The sequence below is a fragment of the Aspergillus tanneri genome, assembly GCF_003426965.1.
Source record: "Aspergillus tanneri strain NIH1004 chromosome Unknown AapTan_6_pilon_pilon_pilon, whole genome shotgun sequence".
Taxonomy (NCBI): Eukaryota; Fungi; Ascomycota; class Eurotiomycetes; order Eurotiales; family Aspergillaceae; genus Aspergillus; species Aspergillus tanneri.
This window is the reverse complement of record NW_022984633.1, coordinates 3706218-3727741: the sequence shown is the minus strand read 5'-3', so window position 1 is coordinate 3727741 and position 21524 is coordinate 3706218. Positions and strand designations below refer to the sequence as shown.

Genomic DNA, 21524 nt, shown 5'->3' with positions numbered 1-21524 from the left:
GGTTAACGATAAGAGATAGGGATGATTATTTTGTGAAACAAATATTAAAGAAGAAACAAGCGAAAGTACGCGGATTGAAAGGGAAGTAAGAGGGAAGGAAATTAGAAGGTGAGGATTGCGGTGAAATAGGCAACGGATGAAAGCTCTGTCTTAAATATAATGACGTTCACTGGAGGATTGCCATATCAAAGAGAGTTGCTAAAAAAAAAAAAAAAAAAAAAGAGAGAAAAGTAAAAAGTGAAAAAATTTAAGGTAAAAAAACCAGCACGAGAGCTACGCCATATGGATGATACATTAATGTCTTAAATCACCTGAATACGCTATGTACAACGCAAGGACAGTGGTAGGGCTCTGGATGGGGATGTCTCTGATGGAGCCACCCTTGGATATCGCAGTCATAAACTTTACAATTCAACATTGGCCTTGTTTCAGTGCCACAGACACAGAATATACGGACATCAATTAATTGATAGTTCGTTCACACAGCATCGAATCTTCGCCTAGACTAACCTTTCGTAGTTCTGGCTGGAGTGGGAGATAAAATTAGAACAATTTCACGTCGTGGCTGGGTGACGCTGATCAAATTTCTCCTCTAGGACCACTCAGTCAATAAAGCTTCCTGTAGGGTGTCTGAGACACTCCCTTATTGCGGGCTTGGCAGGGCAGCCACGATAAAGCACCAAAGGAGGACATTTGTTCCAAGGATCTGCTGTCTCTCATCATTGGCCACTAGGGTTGATCCAGTTTATTATACTACACCGGTATGTACGGAGAAACAAGAAGTCCAGAGGCGCTATGTGCTGCACGGCACTCCTTTTAGAAAGCCTTAATCACATGAATTCCCATAATAATTCCTCTACGTACAAATAAATAAAGGGCCAATTGCTCTTGGCTAGTTAATATTTAGCTATACATCTGTTACGAAACTGCACATCAACTAGTAGAGGGCAGACACACAAGGCGGAAATGATAGGCTACTATTAACTTAGTGAGGTCATGGAACACACTAAGTAATGCAACAGATTCTCCAATCGGTAAGCCAAAACGAATATTCATCTTGTATTCAACACAATATTTGAAAATATTGTTAAATATTACAGCTATCTGCAAAAATAAATACAAAGTCAATGTACCCCACTTCTGCCTCGGAATTTGTCACCAGGTGGCTTTATGATTCGGCCAGATGGGAGCGACTAAGAAACTGGCCTCCACATTTCCCTGCGATTGTGTTGAATGACAAGAGCTGCTTTAGCACTTAAGTTAATGGAATTATAATCTTAATCTATTGAAGATTTAGGGCTAGCCCTTGCTTTCTCTGTTTTTTTATTGTTGCGTTGTGAGCTCCCATCGCGCGAGGCTGCTTTTAACGGCTCTTATTTTTGTCGCTATTATCACTCTTTTTATATTCTCTTGCACCAGTCTTTAATGCAGTTACTACTTGTAATTTAGCTTCCTGGATAGCCTGGTATTTAGTATTCTGTGTAATCCATTCGACTTTCCATTCAGCCGCCTCCTCCTGCTTCTAAGCTTGCTTGGCTTCGCACTCTGCAGTGTACTCTGCTTTCTCCTGCGCTTACTTCATTTTCAGGGCCTGATGCTTCGCAGCTGTTGTTCTTTTTTCTCAGCTGACTCTCTGGATTAAGTTGATGGAGCCCAGTGGCTCACCAACCTGCCTTGATATTTTGGCTGTAAATACCTGATCCCAAGCTCCCCGAAAGTGTAGCCAAAAGTTCTATTTTGTAAGATAAATTATTAACCCCTGGCCAGTCGCCATCAGCCAGTCGCAACTCCTACGCGGCGTGACAGCGTCGTGCGGTCAATATTCCATTTTTAACAAGCAGCAGCGTAATTTATGCGATATTGAGTTTACAATTCTGCCAGCGCCGCTTTTATTCGGGCATGGTGGTCCATTTCCTTGATGTTGCCAAAAATCGTGTCACTTGGTGTAACTACGGTAGCCCACGTGATGCCAAGACAGTGTTCGCGAGGCACAATTCTCTTCAATTCAGGAGCTCGGGCGAGCTGACTATCTAGGTGGGTGACTAAGTGAGGCCACGTGACCATACCGAATATGGTAGGTCCCTAACACCCCCCCTTGGCCGAAGCGTGCTCACCCAGCACCATTATGTACAGAATCGCGTGTAAAGCAAAAAGCCAAAAACTAAGCTAAACCTATATTATCGAGAAAAGCCGTGAATCCTTTAAATTAAAGCAGTTTAGTAAGACCGTCCGCAGTGTTTTCCTTACTAGGGCATAGCTAAATATTAATAATACAGTCCGCCGCGAGCTCGCGCGTATAATAATACCGAATATTAATATACTTAGAGTGCTTGGTGGTAACTGTTAAACTAATAAGATCCTTGCAACCTTTATTATTAACATGGAATACAATGGGGTTTAAAGGCGCAGAGTAGATCTTTATTTTGTTAAGTAGGCAATAAAGCTACTAAATTTCCCAAGCTGCGTCTGACACCGCCATATATTCTGCCTTATTGGATAATAAGGCAATGGATGTTTATTTGGCAGATTGCTATAATATTAGGGCACCGGCTAAAAGTATAATATAGCCTAATATGTAAAGGGCTAGAGCCCGTTTGACCTCTCGGGCCAATGTCCCTATTCGTCCCTACTCGTCCCCGTTCGTCCCTATTCGTCCCTATTGTCCCTATTGTCCCTATTGTCCCTACTGTCCCTACTGTCCCTACTGTCCCTACTGTCCCTACTGTCCCTACTGTCCCTACTGTCCCTTTTGGCCCTGTTGGCCCTTTGTGCCATTGGCCCTCGATCCCTGTCACGTGACTCCCCATCTTGTTTGTTTACCGCTCATTTTCCTCTTCCTTTCTTCCCTCCTTCAACGATTCCTTCTCGTACATAACCTATCTGTAGGTTCTACGGGTTCAGCCCTTGACAGGAAACATGCAAGCAGAGAAAACAACCTTACTCCTAGTTATTATGCAGTACTTTAATAATCCCTCCAAAGACTAATAATAATATTACTAAACAGATTCTTAAAACATTTCTTGCACTAAATCTATCCTTCCGAGCTATTAAATATCCTTAATTTATCAGTCTTCTTTTTCTCCTTAATCTAACCATTAATATTCCTCGCCGAACAAAGCTCCGAAAACTGTTAGACAGCAAATTTAAGGCAGTCCAGGACAAGATCTTGTTAGGATGTTTATCTCGAGGGAAAATATCCTTAATATTAAATATATAAACAAGTCCAAATATTTCTATTTCTAGGAGTTATTGTTTTTATATAACATCTCGGTGGGAGCGGAAGGAAGTTCTTCTTGGGTTTAAGCCTCTAGCAGGAGTTTATAGTGGCTCTTTTTTTGCTAAGACTATTCTTTAACTTCTTAAGACACATGGTATTAAGGATTAATTATTAGTTATTACTACAGACAATACTAGTAATAATAAAACTCTATGTAAATTAGTATTAGAGTCTCTAAGTTTAAAGAATATATCTTGGTTAGTAAAGTAGAACCATCTACCCTGCCTTGCTTATATTATCCAGCTTATCGCAAAGAGAGTTATTCAAGCACTTAATATTAAATTATTGGATAAGACCCTTTCTTTTTTTAATAATAAAGGAATCGAATTAACACTTTTAAAACACAAAGATATTTTTGGAAAAACATTACACTGTCAGAAGTACGGAAAGCTGACAGCCAATCGACCAGCTGCGCCGCAGCCAGTGTTGTGACGTTGACAGAACAACTATGATCCAGCCCGATCATATCCCTGGATATGATGCTAACACCGATTTGGACGAAGGTCATACCCAGGGTATGATATCTTATAGCTAGGCTATGATATAGCATACCAAGGACAAGATATATCCTACCACTGGATATGATGACACAGGTATATAAGGACAGTCATTACAAATTAAATAGTTCTAGTTAGTGTGTCTTATTTTCGGAGTTAATAGCACTATACAGCGCTATATCTACCTTTCGGAATCAAGCACGGCATTTCACTATACCCTTCTTATCTCTCTATTGTTAACAAAATACCCTCAGATCTCCTGATCTTAGGAAGGATTAGTAGACCAGATCTGACAATAAGACACCCTTATAACGATAGGAGTATAAGAAGACCACCGCGGTTGAACAATCCAATATGTCTAGTGTTAGAAGTAAAACACCTTTAAATACTTCTGCAGCTTCGAACAATAAAGTCAAGCACCTTAAAGAGATTATCACTTCTCTTGCCAATCAAGTTCAAGCTCTCCAGACGTTTAAAGGTATAAAGACCAATAAAGCGGAAAGCTTTAAAGGTAAATGTTCCACCCTGAGAAGATACCTAACCTCCATGGACATGCACATCCGAATCAACAATCTTAAAAATGCGGATGATCAAGACAAGGTTATGTTTACTAGAACCTACCTTAAAGGAGCAGCATTCGACTGGTTCGAGCCATATATGCGCGACTATCAAGACAATAAACCAAAACAGTGTAAAAAGGCAACCAAAGAAATGTTCGAAGACTATAACAACTTTAAAGAAAAAATTACCAGAGCATTCGGCGACCCAGACGCAGAAGCCGCTGCTGAACGACGCATCGAATCGCTTAGGCAAACCAAAAGTGTTAGAGATCTCGCAGCACAATTCCATTAGATTTTGTTAAACTTATTATAGGACAACTCTGCACTCCGAGCACGCTTCTATCGATGCCTTAATAGAAAAATCAAGGACGCTCTAATATACATCGATAACAGACCTAATAGTCTCGACGACCTTATTAAAACAGCTTCACGCATCGAAAACAGGATATTGGACTGCAAGTACGAAGAAAAACGTTGGCAACAGTATAAGCCAAGAGAAAGCCATCGAAAAGACCGCGACGGAGACACTAAAATGCACTTAAATGCCACTTTCTCCAAAGACAAGAACGATAAAAAAGTGCCTGATAAGAAAGCATTTAAAGGCAAATGTTACAAATGCAATCAACCAGGGCATATAACCAGGAATTATCGATTAAAAGCAAAGAGTGATAGACCGGCCACCCAGGACTTAATAATTACAGCAACAATGTCAACTACCGAACCGATGCCCGAAAAAGAGGTGTACACAGATAAAGATCTTAATATTATGTTAGCAAAAATGTTTGAAGAACTCGAGTTATACGCAAAAAATCAGCAAAAAAATCAGAAAACCGAAAAATCAGAAACAACAGGAGCTCAACAAGAATTCCCTGAGACAAGCAGAGGAGACTCTGAGAATATTCGAGAGGGACAAAACACTTAGGATAACCCTTTACCTACAGTTGTACCCTGGTTATATCAGGAAGATCATTGTGGACTTAATAATAGGATACCCTTATTAGCTGACGCGTTCCACGGACAGCTAGTGTTTTAGGACAATAACCAAGAGGTAATAAGTCATAAGGACCCAAATCGAGAATTAGAGATAGAAACCCTGCTAGGAGAAATATCTGCAAATTAGACAAGCGACCTAAATACCCAGGAAGAACCCCTATGTACTTGCATGCCTGCTAAAGTAACATGCTGGGAAGGTTTTTACAAGACGTGGCAAGATTATATTAATAAATGTGATAAATGCAAAGAATGGACATTCTAAAAGTGTGCACGACATAGACAAATCAACATAGAAATCGCAAAGGAATACGAGTTGGTGTTAAAAACTCGAGGAATTTACTTCTGCAATGGTAATATCGGTCACGTGCAGCACTGCACATGTAACTACTACCCAAATCTAAGCGGAACGAATCACTACGATAAACATTGGACAACTTGCTATAATAATAGATGCATCACACACCTACGAGATAAAAGCGCTTATTAATAGTGGCCTCGATTACCGAAGGTTATTACCAAACCTAAGTTCGAATGCCCTACTAAAGAGCCTGGATGCGAATGCATATACGAAGAAGTTGGACACCTATATTACTCAGACCTAAAACCACGAAAATGTCGAGCAAACGATTGCTATTACCACCAAGGAAAAGTCCGAAAGACAAACAAAGACTGGATAAAATATTTCCACGCCAAACAAAGATATTATAAAAGATATCGCATGGAAATAATACTAGCCGCAACAAACAGTCACGCATTAATTACAGTACTAGCGAAGATCAACGGAGCAACGGCAAGAATTATAATTAATTCAGGAGCATTAGAAGACTTTATCGGACAAGACTTTATCAAAAATAAGAAAATTGAAACAGAAAAAACAGGGATGCTTAAGATAATTAAAGGAATTAATAGGAACATTCTGTACCATAGACCAGAACTGCGAACCACCAAGCTAAGCCTTAGTTTAGGACCATATGCAACAACGATACAGTTTAAGGTTACCCTAATTAAAGAAAATTATAATGCAGTACTCGGGATAACATGGCTACAACAGTAACAGCCAAAGATTAACTGGGAACATAGAAAAGTTTGTATCGGTACCTATTAGCTTAGGACCGAATATTAAAATCGCAACGATACACGGATCGAGTATACCTATAAGGAATCGGGGAAAATCCTCACGTTGGCATTAAGGCCCAAAGTGCCAGAAAACAAGAAAAAAGGGCGTAAGGTAATGCTTCCTTCTAATCTACCAGCAAACAATAGAACAAAAGAGACACAGGAGTTGCGAACTATGCGGGTTAAGCCCAAGGAAGTTTACAAAAAAAAACTTTAGGAAGTCAAAGAAAAACTACCAAAAAAATATTACAACTTTATTAAACTATTTGTGAAACCAGATTACCGACTTCTGCAACACAGCGAACGATACAAGGCTAGAATTCCACTCAAGCCAGGATTCGAGTTACCACAAGTGAAACAGAGGCAAAAGTCGCAGGATGAACTTAAGACTGAACAAGAATTTATTAAGAAATTCCTTCAAGCCGGGTACATCCAAGAAGGCAAGGGAAAAGCATTAGCTTAAATAATATTCGTGCCAAAAAAGGACAACACACCGCAAATGGTTATTAATTATCGAGCACTCAACAACGGTATAATTAGTGATGCAAATAAAGCGCCTTACATAGAATAGAAAAGAGATCTGTTACAAGGAGTAAAAATCATGACTGTCTTTAATATTAAATAGGGTTACTTCAACCTACTAATGCACGAAGATAATATTTGGAAAACCGCATTCCTCACCGACCTAGGACTATACGAATGGGTTGTCGCACCAATGGGATTGACAAGACTACCAGCCGAATTTGCAAGATACATAACCCATGTATTGCGAGAATACCTGAACAAATTCGCAGCAGTATACTTCGACGATATAATAGTATACTCAAAGAATCCCGCAGAACATGAGGAACACGTTAGAAAAGTTATAACCAAGCTTATAAAAGCAGGACTGACTCTCAAGATCAAGAAATGTGAATTCGACATAACCAGAGTTAGTTACTTAGGAATAATCTTCACGCCGCAAGGGCTAGAGATACCAAAAGAAAAGGTTGACGCTATACTGGAATGGCCAGTACCGACAGACGTCAAAGGAGTCCAAGGATTCTTAGGAGCAAGTGGATATATGCGAAGATATCTCGAAAACTACTTAAAGTATACCAGACCCATGACCGAATTACTCTCCAAGGAAGAAACGTTTGAATGGACTCAGGAACAACAGAAATTATTTAAGAAAATTAAGGAATTGGTTAAGAAAGTGCTGATACTAGCATTGCACGATCCCGAGAAGCCGAATATTATTAAGCCAGACGCTTTAGGATATGCATTGGGGATGGTATTGGAATAACCAGATAAAAATAGGAAATTGCGACCCATCGCATTCCACTTAAAAAAGCTTACGACAGCCGAAAGGAACTACAATGTTCATGACCGAGAATTACTAGCAATTGTTAAAGCTTTCAGAAAATGGAGACACTACCTGCAAGGATTAAAGCACGAAGTTCTGGTACGAAGTGATTACCACAATCTTGGATACTTTACGACAACAAAGAAACTAGCTGGACGACAAATCCGCTGGGCAGAAGAATTATCCAGATTCAAATTCCGAATTAAATATATTAAAGGAAAAAAGAACGTCATCGCCGATGCACTCAGTCGACGACCAGACTACGGAATAGGAATTAAACAACCAGAAACAAATATCTTGCAGCAGGATAAAAATAGAATTCGATATAATTAATATACGACCCTAGCAGCTACTATTGCAGTAACTAAGCAAGGATTTCATGAACGATTAAAACGCGCAACAAAGAGTGATGAATATTTTAAAAAATGGAAGGGGAATACTAATTAGTTTACCTATGTAGACAAATTAGCTGTTTGGAAAGGATCCATCCTGGTACCTTAAGGAATAATTAACGAAGTGATTAGATACTGTCACGACCCACTATTAGAAGGGCACCAAGGAATTAAGAAGACAATAGAAAAAATCCAGAGGATGTACTACTTTCCGCGAATGCACTAACAAGTCAGTGATTATATTAGCCAATGTTAAGAATGCAACTAAAATAAAATATTATAACACAAACCTTATGGGAAGATGCAACTGCATTCAACGCTAATAAAACTATGGGAAAGCATTACAATGGATTTTATTCAAGGATTGCCGAAGTTAAAAAATCCTATTACAAGAATCGAATACACAGACACAATAGTAATCGTGGACAGGCTAACGAAATACACGATTATCCGGCCAGTACTTAAGGACATCAATGCCGAGCAAGCAGCAATAATAGTGTTAAAAGAAGTATTTATATAGACAGGATTGCCAAATAAAATTATCTCTAACCGAGACAAAATCTTTATGTCTATGTTTTGGAAAACGATTATGGAAAGCAGTGAAGCTAATCAAAAGCTATTTATAGCAAACCATCAACAAACAGACGGACAATTGAAAAAAATAATCCAGACAATTAAACAATACTTACAACATTATCTGGACTGGAACCAAGAAAATTGGGTTGAACTACTACCAATGGCTTAATTTGTAATTAATAATATATAAAATACATTGACAGGACAAACACTGCATTTTGCAAACTTGGGATATCACCCCAAAATAACATGGAAAGCATTGCTAATAGAAGGACGATCGGAACAAGCGTTGATAACTACCGCAAATCAATGGGTATTGCACCAAACGATTTCAAAGGATATTAACTGGGCCGAAGAAAAAATAAAATTTTACTACAACAGGAAGCGTGAGGACACGCCAGACCTTTAAGTAGGGGAGAGAGTCTACCTTCTACGTTGAACTATAGGAAAGAAAAATTTCAATATTTAAACTAAACAACCAAGTAACAAACTTAACGCCGTGAAATATGGACCATTCAAGATTTAAGAGAAACTTGCAAACAACAATTACAAATTAATGCTACTATAAAAAATGCGAGTTTATCCGATATTCCATATTTTATTACTAGAACCAACCAAGAACACTAAAAATGACAAAGATAAAGCAACCGACGATAAATATAAAGTTAAACAAGTTCTTGGAAGAAAGTTAGAAAACAGACAGATTTACTATCTAATTAAATAGAAAGGTTACCCACTAGAAGACAACACCTGGGAACCGATCAGGCACTTAAACTGCCCTGATAAGATTCAAGCGTACCATCAACGAATTGGTCGAAGAGCGAAGAATCAAAAGCAAGCTTAGAAAAAGAAAAAGGCACTGCCAAAGAGGAAAGGATCGAAGCCAGTTAACTATTAGTAATCTCTGGTATTGCGAATACCGAAGATTGCACCCGACTCTGTTCCTCCAGTTCCTTTTATTTCTTCTCTTCCTCTTCAAGTTTCTCCAATTCTTTAATTTCTTTTATATCACGAGCTATGAAATCACCAGCACGCTTGTGCAAGAGGTCTTCTTGCTTTTGCAAACGAGCAATCCGAGCCATCAGCGTTGCTACCTCCTGATAGGCCGCCCGCTCTTGTGACCGAAGCTGCTCTTAAGCCTTAACTAGCCGCCGCCACTCGCTATCTAAATATGTTAACTTAGACTTAACACAACAAACACCTCCTGCCTAAACATATTTACTACACCGATTAGAATCGTCACACTTAACACACACTTTGTTAAGACGAGCGCAACGAGCGCAAGGGATAACTATTGTAAAACCGTGATCCTTAAAACGACGAAGCAAGCTGTTCTTCTTGACATTGGATTTAGACGCTATCGCACCAGTCAGCACATAACAGCAAGGAAAAGAAAGAACGATGATTACCTCTCAAACACCACGGGGGATAGGCGCTACTTATTCTATCTTTCAGGACGAAAGCCTTAAGGAGGGGGATTGTCAGAAGTACGGAAAGCTGACAGCCAATCAACCAGCTGCGCCGCAGCCAGTGTTGTGATGTTAACAGAACAACTATGATCCAGCCTGATTATATCCCCGGATATAATGCTAACACCGATTTGGACGAAGGTCATACCCAGGGTATGATATCTTATAGCTAGGCTATGATATAGCATACCAAGGACAAGATATATCCTACCACTGGATATGATAGACACAGGTATATAAGGACAGTCATTACAAATGTAAATAGTTCTAGTTAGTGTGTCTTATTTTCGGAGTTAATAGCACTATACAGCGCTATATCTACCTTTCGGAATCAAGCACGGCATTTCACTATACCCTTCTTATCTCTCTATTGTTAACAGAATACCCTCAGATCTCCTGATCTTAGGAAGGATTGGTAGACCTGATCTGACATACACAAGGTAAGTGCTATAGTAAAGTAGTAACAGGATTTAATAATAGTATACTAACTATCTTAACTACTTAGATTTAACTACTTGCAAACGCAATTAATACCTCTCCTTAATATTGTAAACTTTTTTAAAAAATCTAATCTTGGAATCCACCACTCTACATGGTCCAGGATATTGCTACTCGCTGGAATTTAATATATAATATAGCAATCCAAGTATTACTATTACAAGGTCCTCTTACTAAGTTCCTTAATAAATGCAATAATCCTACACTTCAGGCACTTAAGCTCACCGATAATAAATAGAAACAGATTTGTTATATTATTATTATATTATTTCTATTCTGGCAATATACACAGTCACTCTCTATCTCCCATAGTATTATTATTTATCAAGTATGGCCTATCTACAACAGACTTTTTTAATATCTGGAGGCATGATATAGAGAAGCTGAGAAAAAAAGGTATTAAAAAAAACCTCTTTAAATTATATTATAAGCTGCAAAGGATAAATTATTAAGTTACTACTCACAGACTGATAATAACTTTGGTATTTATTATGCAGTTATATTAGTTTTTAATCCAACTTAACATATAAATACATTTTATAAGGATAACTAGACAAAGGATAAGCGGCGGTATTAAAAAGGCTAGATTTTTTAGTTTTACAAAAAAAACTACCTATAATTTAAGCCTCCAAAATTGCTTCCTAAGAATAAGGGAGATGTCTCTCTAATTAAAGTAACAGTATTTAGTAATAGTTTAGTTTTTATATTACTAACTTTGTTCTAGGATATTAATACCCTATTCTGCTGTTAAAGGCCAGCACAAAAGGATACTATACAACAGAATAAAATAAAACAATATCTATTTAACTAACTACTTTTATATAATTTAAAGATTAATATACTTAAGTATTGGAGATTTATCAAGTTGGTTTATCCTACTGTTGCGCGAATAGCTCGTGATATTCTTGTAATATTCCTTACAGGTGTCGCTATTAAACGCCAATTTAATATTAGTTGTAATATCTGCTAATACCGCTGTGGGAAACTTCAGGGTCTAATAATAAAAAAAATCATGATCCTTAAAGATGCCAATCCAGATCTTATAAATTAAGATCTTGCTAATAATAAGTATCTATTTGTTGAGTGGGATAATAAGAAGGCTGTGTAAAAGTATAAAAATATTATTACTTGTTAGGCTATAACTAAGGAGAAGATACTTGTACAATTATTAATGTTTAATTACTCTAATATAGAATTAAATAATTAGCCACCAGCAGCAAGAACTTGCTATTTTAAGACTTATTATTAAGCTATTAACTGTTATATTAATCTGTTACCTTTTTTTTGTTTTTAATTATATATCCTTACAATAATAATTTATCTCCCGTGTTTAAACTAGTCAAGTATTGTTACCTGAATCTGTTAAAAAATATATTTAGGAAAATCCTATAGGGAAATTCCTATTTCTATTAGGAATATCCCACTTTTTATATTCCTAATAGGAATTTCCTTTCCTCTAACTAAGCGAGAAAGGAATTTCCTTTTCTAATCCTAATTCCCAAGGGAAATTCCCATATGGGAAATGGGACGGGAAACAGGATATAATTTTTAAAATCAGAGGGAATAAGAATATCCCTTCCCGAATCCCATATAATGGGAATCCCTTCCCGAATAGCTTGGCATGGGAAGGGAATTAAAATTTGATTCCCATTGGGAATATGGGACGGGACTTGAACCCTTTCAGGATCCCGATTCCCTCCCAACGGTCAGCCTATTAATAGTATTTAGCTTTAAGTCCAGCCTATTTGAACTTAAGCCTTAACTATATTTTTGCGCATATTCGCCAGAGTATTAAGATGGGGCTAGTCAGGAGAATTCCAGAAAGCATTTATCATCATCTATGCCGATAGTCGAGATTGGAACTGGGGTTTCTGTTATCTCTAGAGCCACGCCAGCCCTCTCTGTCTCCACTGCCAGGTTCGTACACTGTGCTTTGTACAATTCATCCGCATCATCAGGGCATGTCAAGCGGATTACTGTTAAGTTCGGCGTCTGAAGTTGTTTCTGAGTGGCGAAGTCACGGAATACGAGGTCAAGAGCCTTATCATGGGGGCTCTTTCCAGGCGAGAATAATGAAAGCTGAGAGACTGAGGCAGGTACTAGGTCACCAAGTAAAGAATTAAAGTCCAATGATCTGTAATCTGCTAGTTCTGCAGCTTTAAGTCCGCAGATGACAATGCCAAGAGGCAACTCAAGACGTCGCAGACGTTGGAAGCTGCGTAAACATGGCTTGCCAGGGGATATTAAGCAGCGTAGTTCTGTTGTGACAGTAGAAAGGCTCTCTAGATGGCTTCCAACATTACGCTGAACTGCCGAGATGAATTCACAAAGGTCCCAGCCCTGGTTTTTCACGCTGTCTTTTTCTGAATGCCAGTACGTTAATGATTTGAGACATGGGGTGTGTTTGAGAAAATCCGTAATAGCTACTGCATTAATAGATGCTTCCCAAAATCCAACTGTTTCAACCGTGGAATTAAATTCAGAGCACAGATATTTAGATTCAATGCTTTTAACATCGTAGGCTTTTCCTATGCATCCACCGCCTTGAAAAGATTGGATGCGCGGGAGAGCTATAAGTAAAGTTGCCCAGGATAAGTTATAACTCCCCCTAGTCTCCTCAAATTTGGTGACCTGGGAAAGGCTAGCTCTGTTATAGGTTGGTTGCCTAGCAATGCGGATGACTGTGGCGATAAGCTTTTCGGATGCAGGAGTCGGATTCCACAACTCGGGTAGCCTGAATCTTTGTAGATTCGGTAGAAGTGTGAGAACAAAAGCAGCAGCTTGTTGTGAGTAGCAACAGTTATTAATATCCTCCATCATAGCACTATAGTATTCCTTCCAGTCGATTCCAGCCTTTCTTAAGTAGGATGAATCTGCGAAGAGTTGACGTACAGCTTTATCACGATCTTCATATGTGGTCTCCTCTCGGTTGGTCGAGGCAAATCGAGAATAGAGACGACTATCGCCCGTAAAGTCTGCTTCAAGAATATAGCGACCCACAATTGGCTCAATAGCAATCCGGGAAATCAGATTATATGCCGAGGTCGCTGTATCAGGAAACCTAAGCAACTGCTGGTTAACTCTAAAGGACCACTTTGTCTTGCAGTATCTGAAGTCCCGGAAATGCCAGCGTAGATTGTTGTGGTGCTCGAGAAATGGGATGCAAACTGTGTAGAGATATTTGCATGCTAAGGCTAGACTCTCAAATCCCTCCGGCAATGTGTATGTAATGATTTGTTCTAACAACTCTATTGGTAGTTGTGTGAATGCCATATTCATGCTTAAATTTAAACGCGAACCACATGTAAAAACTGGAATAGAGGCAGCATAGTTTATTAACAACAAAAAACCCTTGCTATGTCAGAGTCAAACCAGAACGCTATGAGAACAGCAGCTGGTTTAGTGCGACTAAATAGTCCTATGTATTTCAAAAGTGTTACTAGTTAGTATCTCTGGCCCCCAAGAAAGAGATCCACAACAGCCTGACCTGACCGCCTATGCCTTTTTTGCCAAGCTCGCCTGCTGTTAAGACACGCTAGGATAACATGTGGGATTTAGTTTGGCTTGCGGCCTCTAGAACGTCGAGTGTCGGCGATTATCAAGACAGAAGTGTAATGGCATTTCATAACTTTTCTAACGGAATGTTGTCCATGGATGTCGACCCTAGTAGGGCCAAGGGTATCAATATTTTTGCAACATCCTTATCCACTATGGGGCCAGAGGCCAAACTGCAAGTCGTAACAGCGCCTAAGGTGATATCTTGCGTCCTCCCTCTGTATCTCAGCTCACACAGAAACCGCGCCTTTGGTGGAGAATATAGCAATTATTTTTAGCCCCGCGGTCCTGCGGTGATTTTAGCATAAGGACTGAGGGGGCTGAAAAGCGGCAGCAAGACCTAAGCCCAAGGATTCCCAAACAACAGAAAGTCATACTGTAAATTATTATTTATGTATTTGTAGCAATCTAACCATGGTTAGATTAATATTATAACTTTTAAAGTATTAGTCTTGCAACCGCGATAAATTTTTAAAATTGTAATGTGCGTTATTTAAACAGTAATACTATGTATCGGATTTTTCAGACTTGCGGGTTCGGTTAAAACCGCACCGCAGAATCCGTTCCTGCGGATCCTGCCTTTAGAAACCGCAACCGCATGAGGATTCGGCGGCGATTTTTGCGGTTCCTCCGTGCAACTCTAGATAGGGTGTACTGTATAGCTAGCGCCTTGGCAAGCGCGCGGGGATTTTAACCCCCGAAACTTCCCCTTTTCCTGTATCTATTCAGGCAAGATACTGCTCAATCTACATCTTGTCTCCTTCCAGATGCTATCTTTCCCTGAATCCGCAACAATTTAAATGCAGGCGACTACCCGTCTCCTCCAGCTCACCGCCCGGCAGACCCCCTACAGGGGGTCTGCCCCAGTTCAACGCAATTCCCGGCTCAACGCAAAAAAATCAATATATTGAAATAAAAAGCTCAAAAATTGCCTACTTAAAAAACTATGAAGCCATATTTCGATCCCCATATGAATCTATATAGAAAAGACCTTCAGAACCTCCATTTTCTGCATTCAATTGAGTTGGTGTGGCAGTGGCACTTGCAATATTGGCAATACGCTCAATAATGGTGTTTGAGCTCTTATCTTGTTTTTTAGAGGTAGATTTCCAATGTCTCTCTATATCCTTTAATTTTTTCTCTTTAATATGACGTTTGACATCCCGTACGTATATTAGACCATCCATTTTGACTGTGCGGCGTGATTGGGTGGTAGAATTAGAAGGTCTTTTTCTTGACTCTAAAGCTTCATCTAACGCAACCGACGTCATTGCATTTTGTTCTGCCTGAGTCAATGCACCACGAAAGATTCGATCAATTGTGGGAGATAACTCTGTTTTTGACCTCCGAACAATCATAATCTCCTTCCTAATCGAGCGAAGTGTTGTAGGTGTTTTAATCCCTTTATCTAATAGTGGCGAAGGTGTTCTTTGCACTGTGGTAGTGGTGGTAGTGGTGGTAATAGTGCAATTCACGCAGAGATATTTCAAAATTCTCAATTATATGACATTATATATATTTTTAAAGGCTCTTCTTCATCCACCGTCCTACCAGCAATTTTTGCAAGATAAGAGAAGGATTCCATGGCCGGATTCCTACCTCCCGCCAACCGCTCGAATTGTACGCTCGGTAAGCGCTCGCTTGCGGATCTTGTCAATATCATACAAAAACTCCAATTTATCATATTTTTCACCACGGAAACGAGAGACGGAGTTGACTGCAAGACCGTGAGCTAATTTAAGCTGCTGAAAAGGGACGGAATCAAGCGGTTGAAGTCGGTGAGTTAGGTGAGGTGGAAAGGATAGTAGTAGAATCCTGTGATCTTGGCAATATTGGACAAATTCAACAGTTAGATGAGCCTCATGATTATCCATTAAAAGGAGCCGATACCGGCCTCGTTGACGTTGGGCAGAGAAATAATTAAAATGATGAAGCCAACTAAATGCAATTGCATCATTTATATAGCCTTTTTCAGATACCTCTATGATATAATCATCTGGAAGATCTGAAAGAGTATACCAATCCTGCAGGTGGACCTTGCCTGGTATAATTAACACTGGTGGAATCCTCTCACCAGTAGAATTAACACATTCAACTAATGTCACAGTTGTACGGGTTGAAGCGCTTGCAATATCATTATTTCTTGTAGGATATTGAGTCACAATCGACTCAACACGACCTTGACCGATTCGGAAGCCAGTTTCATCAAAATTCCAGATATCTTCGTCAAGAAAAGAATATATCTCCGTTTGAAGTTGAAGATAATTATACCACTGAGATACTAAGACCTCATCCTCTGCCTCAGCCCGATCAATATAATAATACGCCGTTTTCCTTTAAAATATTGCTTATTTTGTTGCAAGAAGCGGTATGGCCAATTTTTACCAACTTTTGGTGGAGCTTTTGATGAATCTTCATGGCTATTCTGCAGAATAGTGTTGGCTGCTTTTCGAATGGCAGGTATACTAATTGGAGCCCCAACGTCGTCATATGATCAATATAATCAAATAATGCTTCATATTGGGCAGGATCAAGGCGTTGGTTAGCCGGTTTCCGTGTGATTTTACTCTTTTTGCCTTGAATTCTTCTATGAAGCCGGTGATAGCTGATCCCATGATCACGCGCAATTTTGGCAATATTTGTACGCGATTTTTCCTTTTTTTGAGATTCGTACACGTGTAGAGCCTTTTGAATAATGGCCTCTTCCTCTTTATACGTTGACTTCATGGTTTCGATGGTGGGAATGGCTTCAAATACAAGGTGTTTTGAATATATTGATTTTTTTGCTTGCGTTGAGCCGGGAATTGCGTTGAACTGGGGCAGACCCCCTGTAGGGGGTCTGCCGGGCGGTGAGCTGGAGGAGACGGGTAGCTGTATAACTATTGAAATTGCTGCACAGTGATTTCGGAAGTTACTAATGCAGGACAGGGATGGTAAATTCACTAACTGATCAGGTCAGGAAATGTTATCCGCTTCCCCTAGTGGCAAGTCCTACTGTCAAGGAGTAATTTAATTACACAATCTTACAGTGTCGGCAAAGCCCGACACTTTTTGCCTTTATGTTTGCACTAAACCAGCCACCACGTAATACACAGGGACGTATTATCTCTTGTCCTAGTGGAGACTATGCATATCGCCCCAAGCAGCTAATCTCCGTGGATGCATGTTTGATAGAACATGCTACTCTGTAATAGGATTTACCTTGTTGCTGACTTTGGTCATTGGCCAGCCAGCCGCCTGACTTGCCCATCCTGCTAGGGAGTTGATATAAGGGCCCACGACCCGTATCGGACTACAGTAGATGACAGATTCCGCTCAATCCAGCCCTAGCCTTGTCTCATTTGGCTCCAACCTGGCCGTGCAGTAACGGAATCACTACCTGTTTCAACGCGTGTACTTACATACTACGCGGATCGATCTTACCTTAAAATGAGTCTCTCTCGGCAACTCATCCGCTTCGACACCTATGTGAAGTGTTATTCCCCCCTTATCTGTGGAGCAATTTCATGAGTGGGTACTCCACAACCCTACTAGGACAGCAGTTACCTATAATCGTCGCTGTTCTTTCGTTCTCCTACGTCGTGCTTTGCTACCTCGATCTCCTCAACTTGCAGATCCAAATATTAACTAATACAAATTGCCTCCACTCCAGAATATGGACAAATGAGCATGCGCAACTGCTTAAACAATGGCTTGAGCGCCACGGCGTCTATCGCTACACTTTGGTTGGTACCATCATATCCCTGTCATTGTAGTGCAGTGTACCGCCCTTGTTTGTTAATAGAGGAGAGAGTCCACACATCAACCACACTATACCTGGGAAGCAGAGAAGTCTGATGGACAATGAATCGCTGATTTGTGATCACGCAGTTTTATACCCCGCCCGCCATGGCAGCTGAGTACCTTGGTCAGCACGGTGGGGGAGACCAGGTGCTGGATTTCGACGGTCATGCCGAAGTCCTGCTGGACAACTGGGATATTTTGGACCGGTTGAGAGCAGATCCTTACTACAAAGATGTGGTGGAACCGAGCGAGGCTAAATTGATTGACAAGGGCAGTGTCAAACGGAGGGTCGGCTATGAGGAGGTCTGGGTGTCTTAGGGCAAGGCAGTTTGAATTGATCTAGATCGAGTTTATCTTGGTTAGTAGTCGAATTTTACTGTTTAGTCAAAATGGTGTCTAGTCAATATATCAAACCAATACAGTAATTTCTGGGCTGAAATTAGCTGACCAGGTGGTTCCCGCAACTGCTGGAATGTGGTTCCTTTGTGTTTTGTCTGCCGATTAAACCAATCACAAACAAACCTAGTCGCACCATCGGCCCTAATGTTGTATGACCTCATGACCGCATATCCGTTAGTGAAAACAGTTACTCTAATTAGCAGGCATCTTCCCAGTGGCTACTTGTAGTGGGCACCTATAACGGTAAGTGAATTCTGTAAGGATGTTTTAAGTAACCCTGAGCTTCGGTGGGAGCGCACGTGCTCGAGCGCACAGGCCCACAAAGCTCAGGTTTAGCTGAGACCTTGGTCCTCCCCACCTGGGACCTCACTTGTAGTCAAGGCATCATATTTATTGGGCCTCTGATTTGCTCCCCGTATGCGAGGGCGAAGTTCAGTATACCCTGGAGCCCAATCGAATTTTTTCACCAACACATACCTGATCAGCATTTGCCTGCAGCCCCGCAGGGATTGTAAGAAATTAGCGCCCTTCACGGAATGTTGAATTTTTCGGCCCTGATCAACATAAGATTGGTTACAATCTTTTTAATCCTAGTGATTTTCGGACCCACTGCACAATTATATCGCTGTTGCTTACTTGGCTCAACCGCCCGTGCATTTGTTAGACGCAAACTCAGACGAAGAATGTAAACAAGCAATCTTATTTATCTTAGTATAATTGGTTGAAGGTCGCCGGAGGATCGCAAGAACACAGCGTGATCTCCGCGATACGGCTGACATTATAGACCGATATGGTAATTCCATACTTCCATTGCTTTCAACAGCTTTGCTTCTATTAGTATCCAGCAGGGATATTGTGTTAGCACGAGGCCTAACATTACAGTGCGCTACTATATAAGTCGCTTAGGACCGTCTGATCCCATCGGGATCAGACATAGTGGCCTTTTGGTCTAGCGGTATAATTCAGATCCTGAGCTGAGTTATAACATATTGCTTCTACCCAGATAGAATAGTAAAAGTACTATTAATAATTTACCAGCCTCGGTTAATTAATGTTACATTGATCTGGTTGGGATTGCATCCTTAGTACATGCGGAAATAAAATAGTTAAATAGCTTTGTTAACAGCACATACCCGATCAGCACTGGCGGCCCTGCAAGAATAAAATAACTCGTTATATATAATTCACCTTTAGCCATAGGTAGGATGCCGATCTTTCGGCACAGACCAACTGAAGCAGCCTTAGTAGCCTTTGGCTCCGTTGCATCATCCTCCCGCTGTTTTTTATTAGCTGTGATTTGGGACCCAGCCGCCCCGTGCATTGCTTCTATTAGCGCCAAGCGGGGATGCTATTCTTGGCGAGTAAATCCGTAGGAATACTACCAACAAACCTCCGGCCACGGTTAGTATGTAGCATTGATCTTGTTCAAAAAATGTTCTTGGGAATTAAATTTTAGTGCAGCGCGGAAATAAAATACATGCGGGCTGTACTATGGTCCTGTAGTACCTACAAATTGCTCCATAGAAGCGTACATTAAGCAAGACCAGGGAGGTATCCACAATCGCACAATTATATCTATTGCCCACCCAGGGTTATGTCAATGTCAAGTTTGACGCGTGGCCCAGTTCGGTGGTGTAGCACGGTAGCTCAATGGGATAACAAACAGCAATCTTATTCTTATTCGTGTAGTTGTATGATAAGCCAAGAAGACCATAGTACAAGTTTATGGAGAAAACTGCTTACCCAACAACTTGTTTTACAGAGAAGCCTTTAAAATAGTTAAAAAACAACGGTACATATATTCCTATATTATTATAGGCACAATGTTTCCCCTCTGCTTTAAACTCTTTAGATACCTTACCCCTCGGTTATCTGTCGTTACTGCTCCGTACAGTTAGAATATCTCTCCGTGTTCCATGGGTTGGCCCTTTGTTGTAGTGTCTCGAAGTGAGGCTGGCCGTTCCTGCCGCGTAAAAGTCTGCGAGATATGGATACTTATTGGCTGCGCATTACTAGCCAATGGGACATGATCCTTAAAGGCGAGATCCCCCATTTCCACATCTCGCACACCTTTTGCAGGTCCTAGCCACTGCCAGTGATGCGCACGTTTTGATTGATTAGAGGTATACGAAGAGTTGTAGTGAGGATCGCAGTAGACTTCCTACCAGAGCCCCTGCTGTGATCACCACAGACAGTGTTTCTCGTGGGACTGTGGCTCCACAAACTTCGAGCCCAGTTGGAAAGATTGCGGCTTGCGCTGAATAAGTGCCCGTGGGTCGGGAGGCAAGCGGCAATCACGCTGGTACTGGGCTCAATCGTTCCCCATATTATGCCTGGCGTCACGACTGCGTAGCGGTTAGTCCCGGTCGAGCCCGTGGATTCATAGACCTCCGTGTAGACGTAATAGAAGCGAATAATAGAGGCAATGCAGCAACTAGATTGTATAATTAGTTTTTACTGCGCGGTTTAGCCAAAGGTCGATGCCCAGGCCCCACTTACAAGATACCAGCCAGAAGATGCCCGCGAGTTGGAGCTTTTGCCGAGTAGACATCATCAGATGATAGATTACAGGAATAGGAAAGCAAAGCACGATTACATCGAAGCACATGCTCATCACCGTAACTGCTATAGTAAAATAGTTGTAGTTGTAGCGAAGCGGATTTACAGCCAGTGGATTAAAGGCCGCGGTGACAGTGTTCCCGGCAAGAGCTTGGGCCTGCTGTTTGGTAAGTTTATCCAAAAATTCCTTTATTAGCGCTGGAAAGGGTAGCCATACTATAACACAAGCGAACCCCCACGCGAGCAAAATCATAATATAGACCCAAACGGCAATCTGGAACCACCGGGTGACAAAAATCCTCTTATAAAAGAGCAGAATAGACACTTTAACGAGAACCAAGCTTGCTATCAGTGGGAATATCTCAATCCATAGGGCCTATGGAACACTGTCAGCTATAGTCACGGCCTGGCAGATGCAGCAGGGGAATAAACGAACCCTGAGAAAGATTTTCGAGGCATCAAGGGCAGACAAGGCACTCTCATTCACACCCCCGAGCCCGGCAGC

General features: G+C 40.7%; 2 protein-coding genes across 2 annotated transcripts; one reads left to right on the top strand and one right to left on the bottom strand.

The window, feature by feature from the left end:
- Positions 1–12529: 12529 nt before the first annotated feature.
- ATNIH1004_009235 (uncharacterized protein) lies at positions 12530–13996 on the bottom strand (the record flags this gene model as incomplete). The annotated part of the gene is made up of 1 exon (XM_033573833.1): positions 12530–13996. One exon carries the CDS (start codon positions 13994–13996, stop codon positions 12530–12532), a length of 1467 nt encoding a protein of 488 aa, XP_033424385.1.
- A 4170-nt stretch (positions 13997–18166) lies between these two features.
- On the top strand, positions 18167–18379 carry ATNIH1004_009234 (EthD domain-containing protein; the record flags this gene model as incomplete). The annotated part of the gene is made up of 1 exon (XM_033573832.1): positions 18167–18379. The coding sequence occupies one exon, from the start codon at positions 18167–18169 to the stop codon at positions 18377–18379; it is 213 nt and encodes a 70-aa protein (XP_033424384.1).
- Between the last annotated feature and the right edge of the window lie 3145 nt (positions 18380–21524).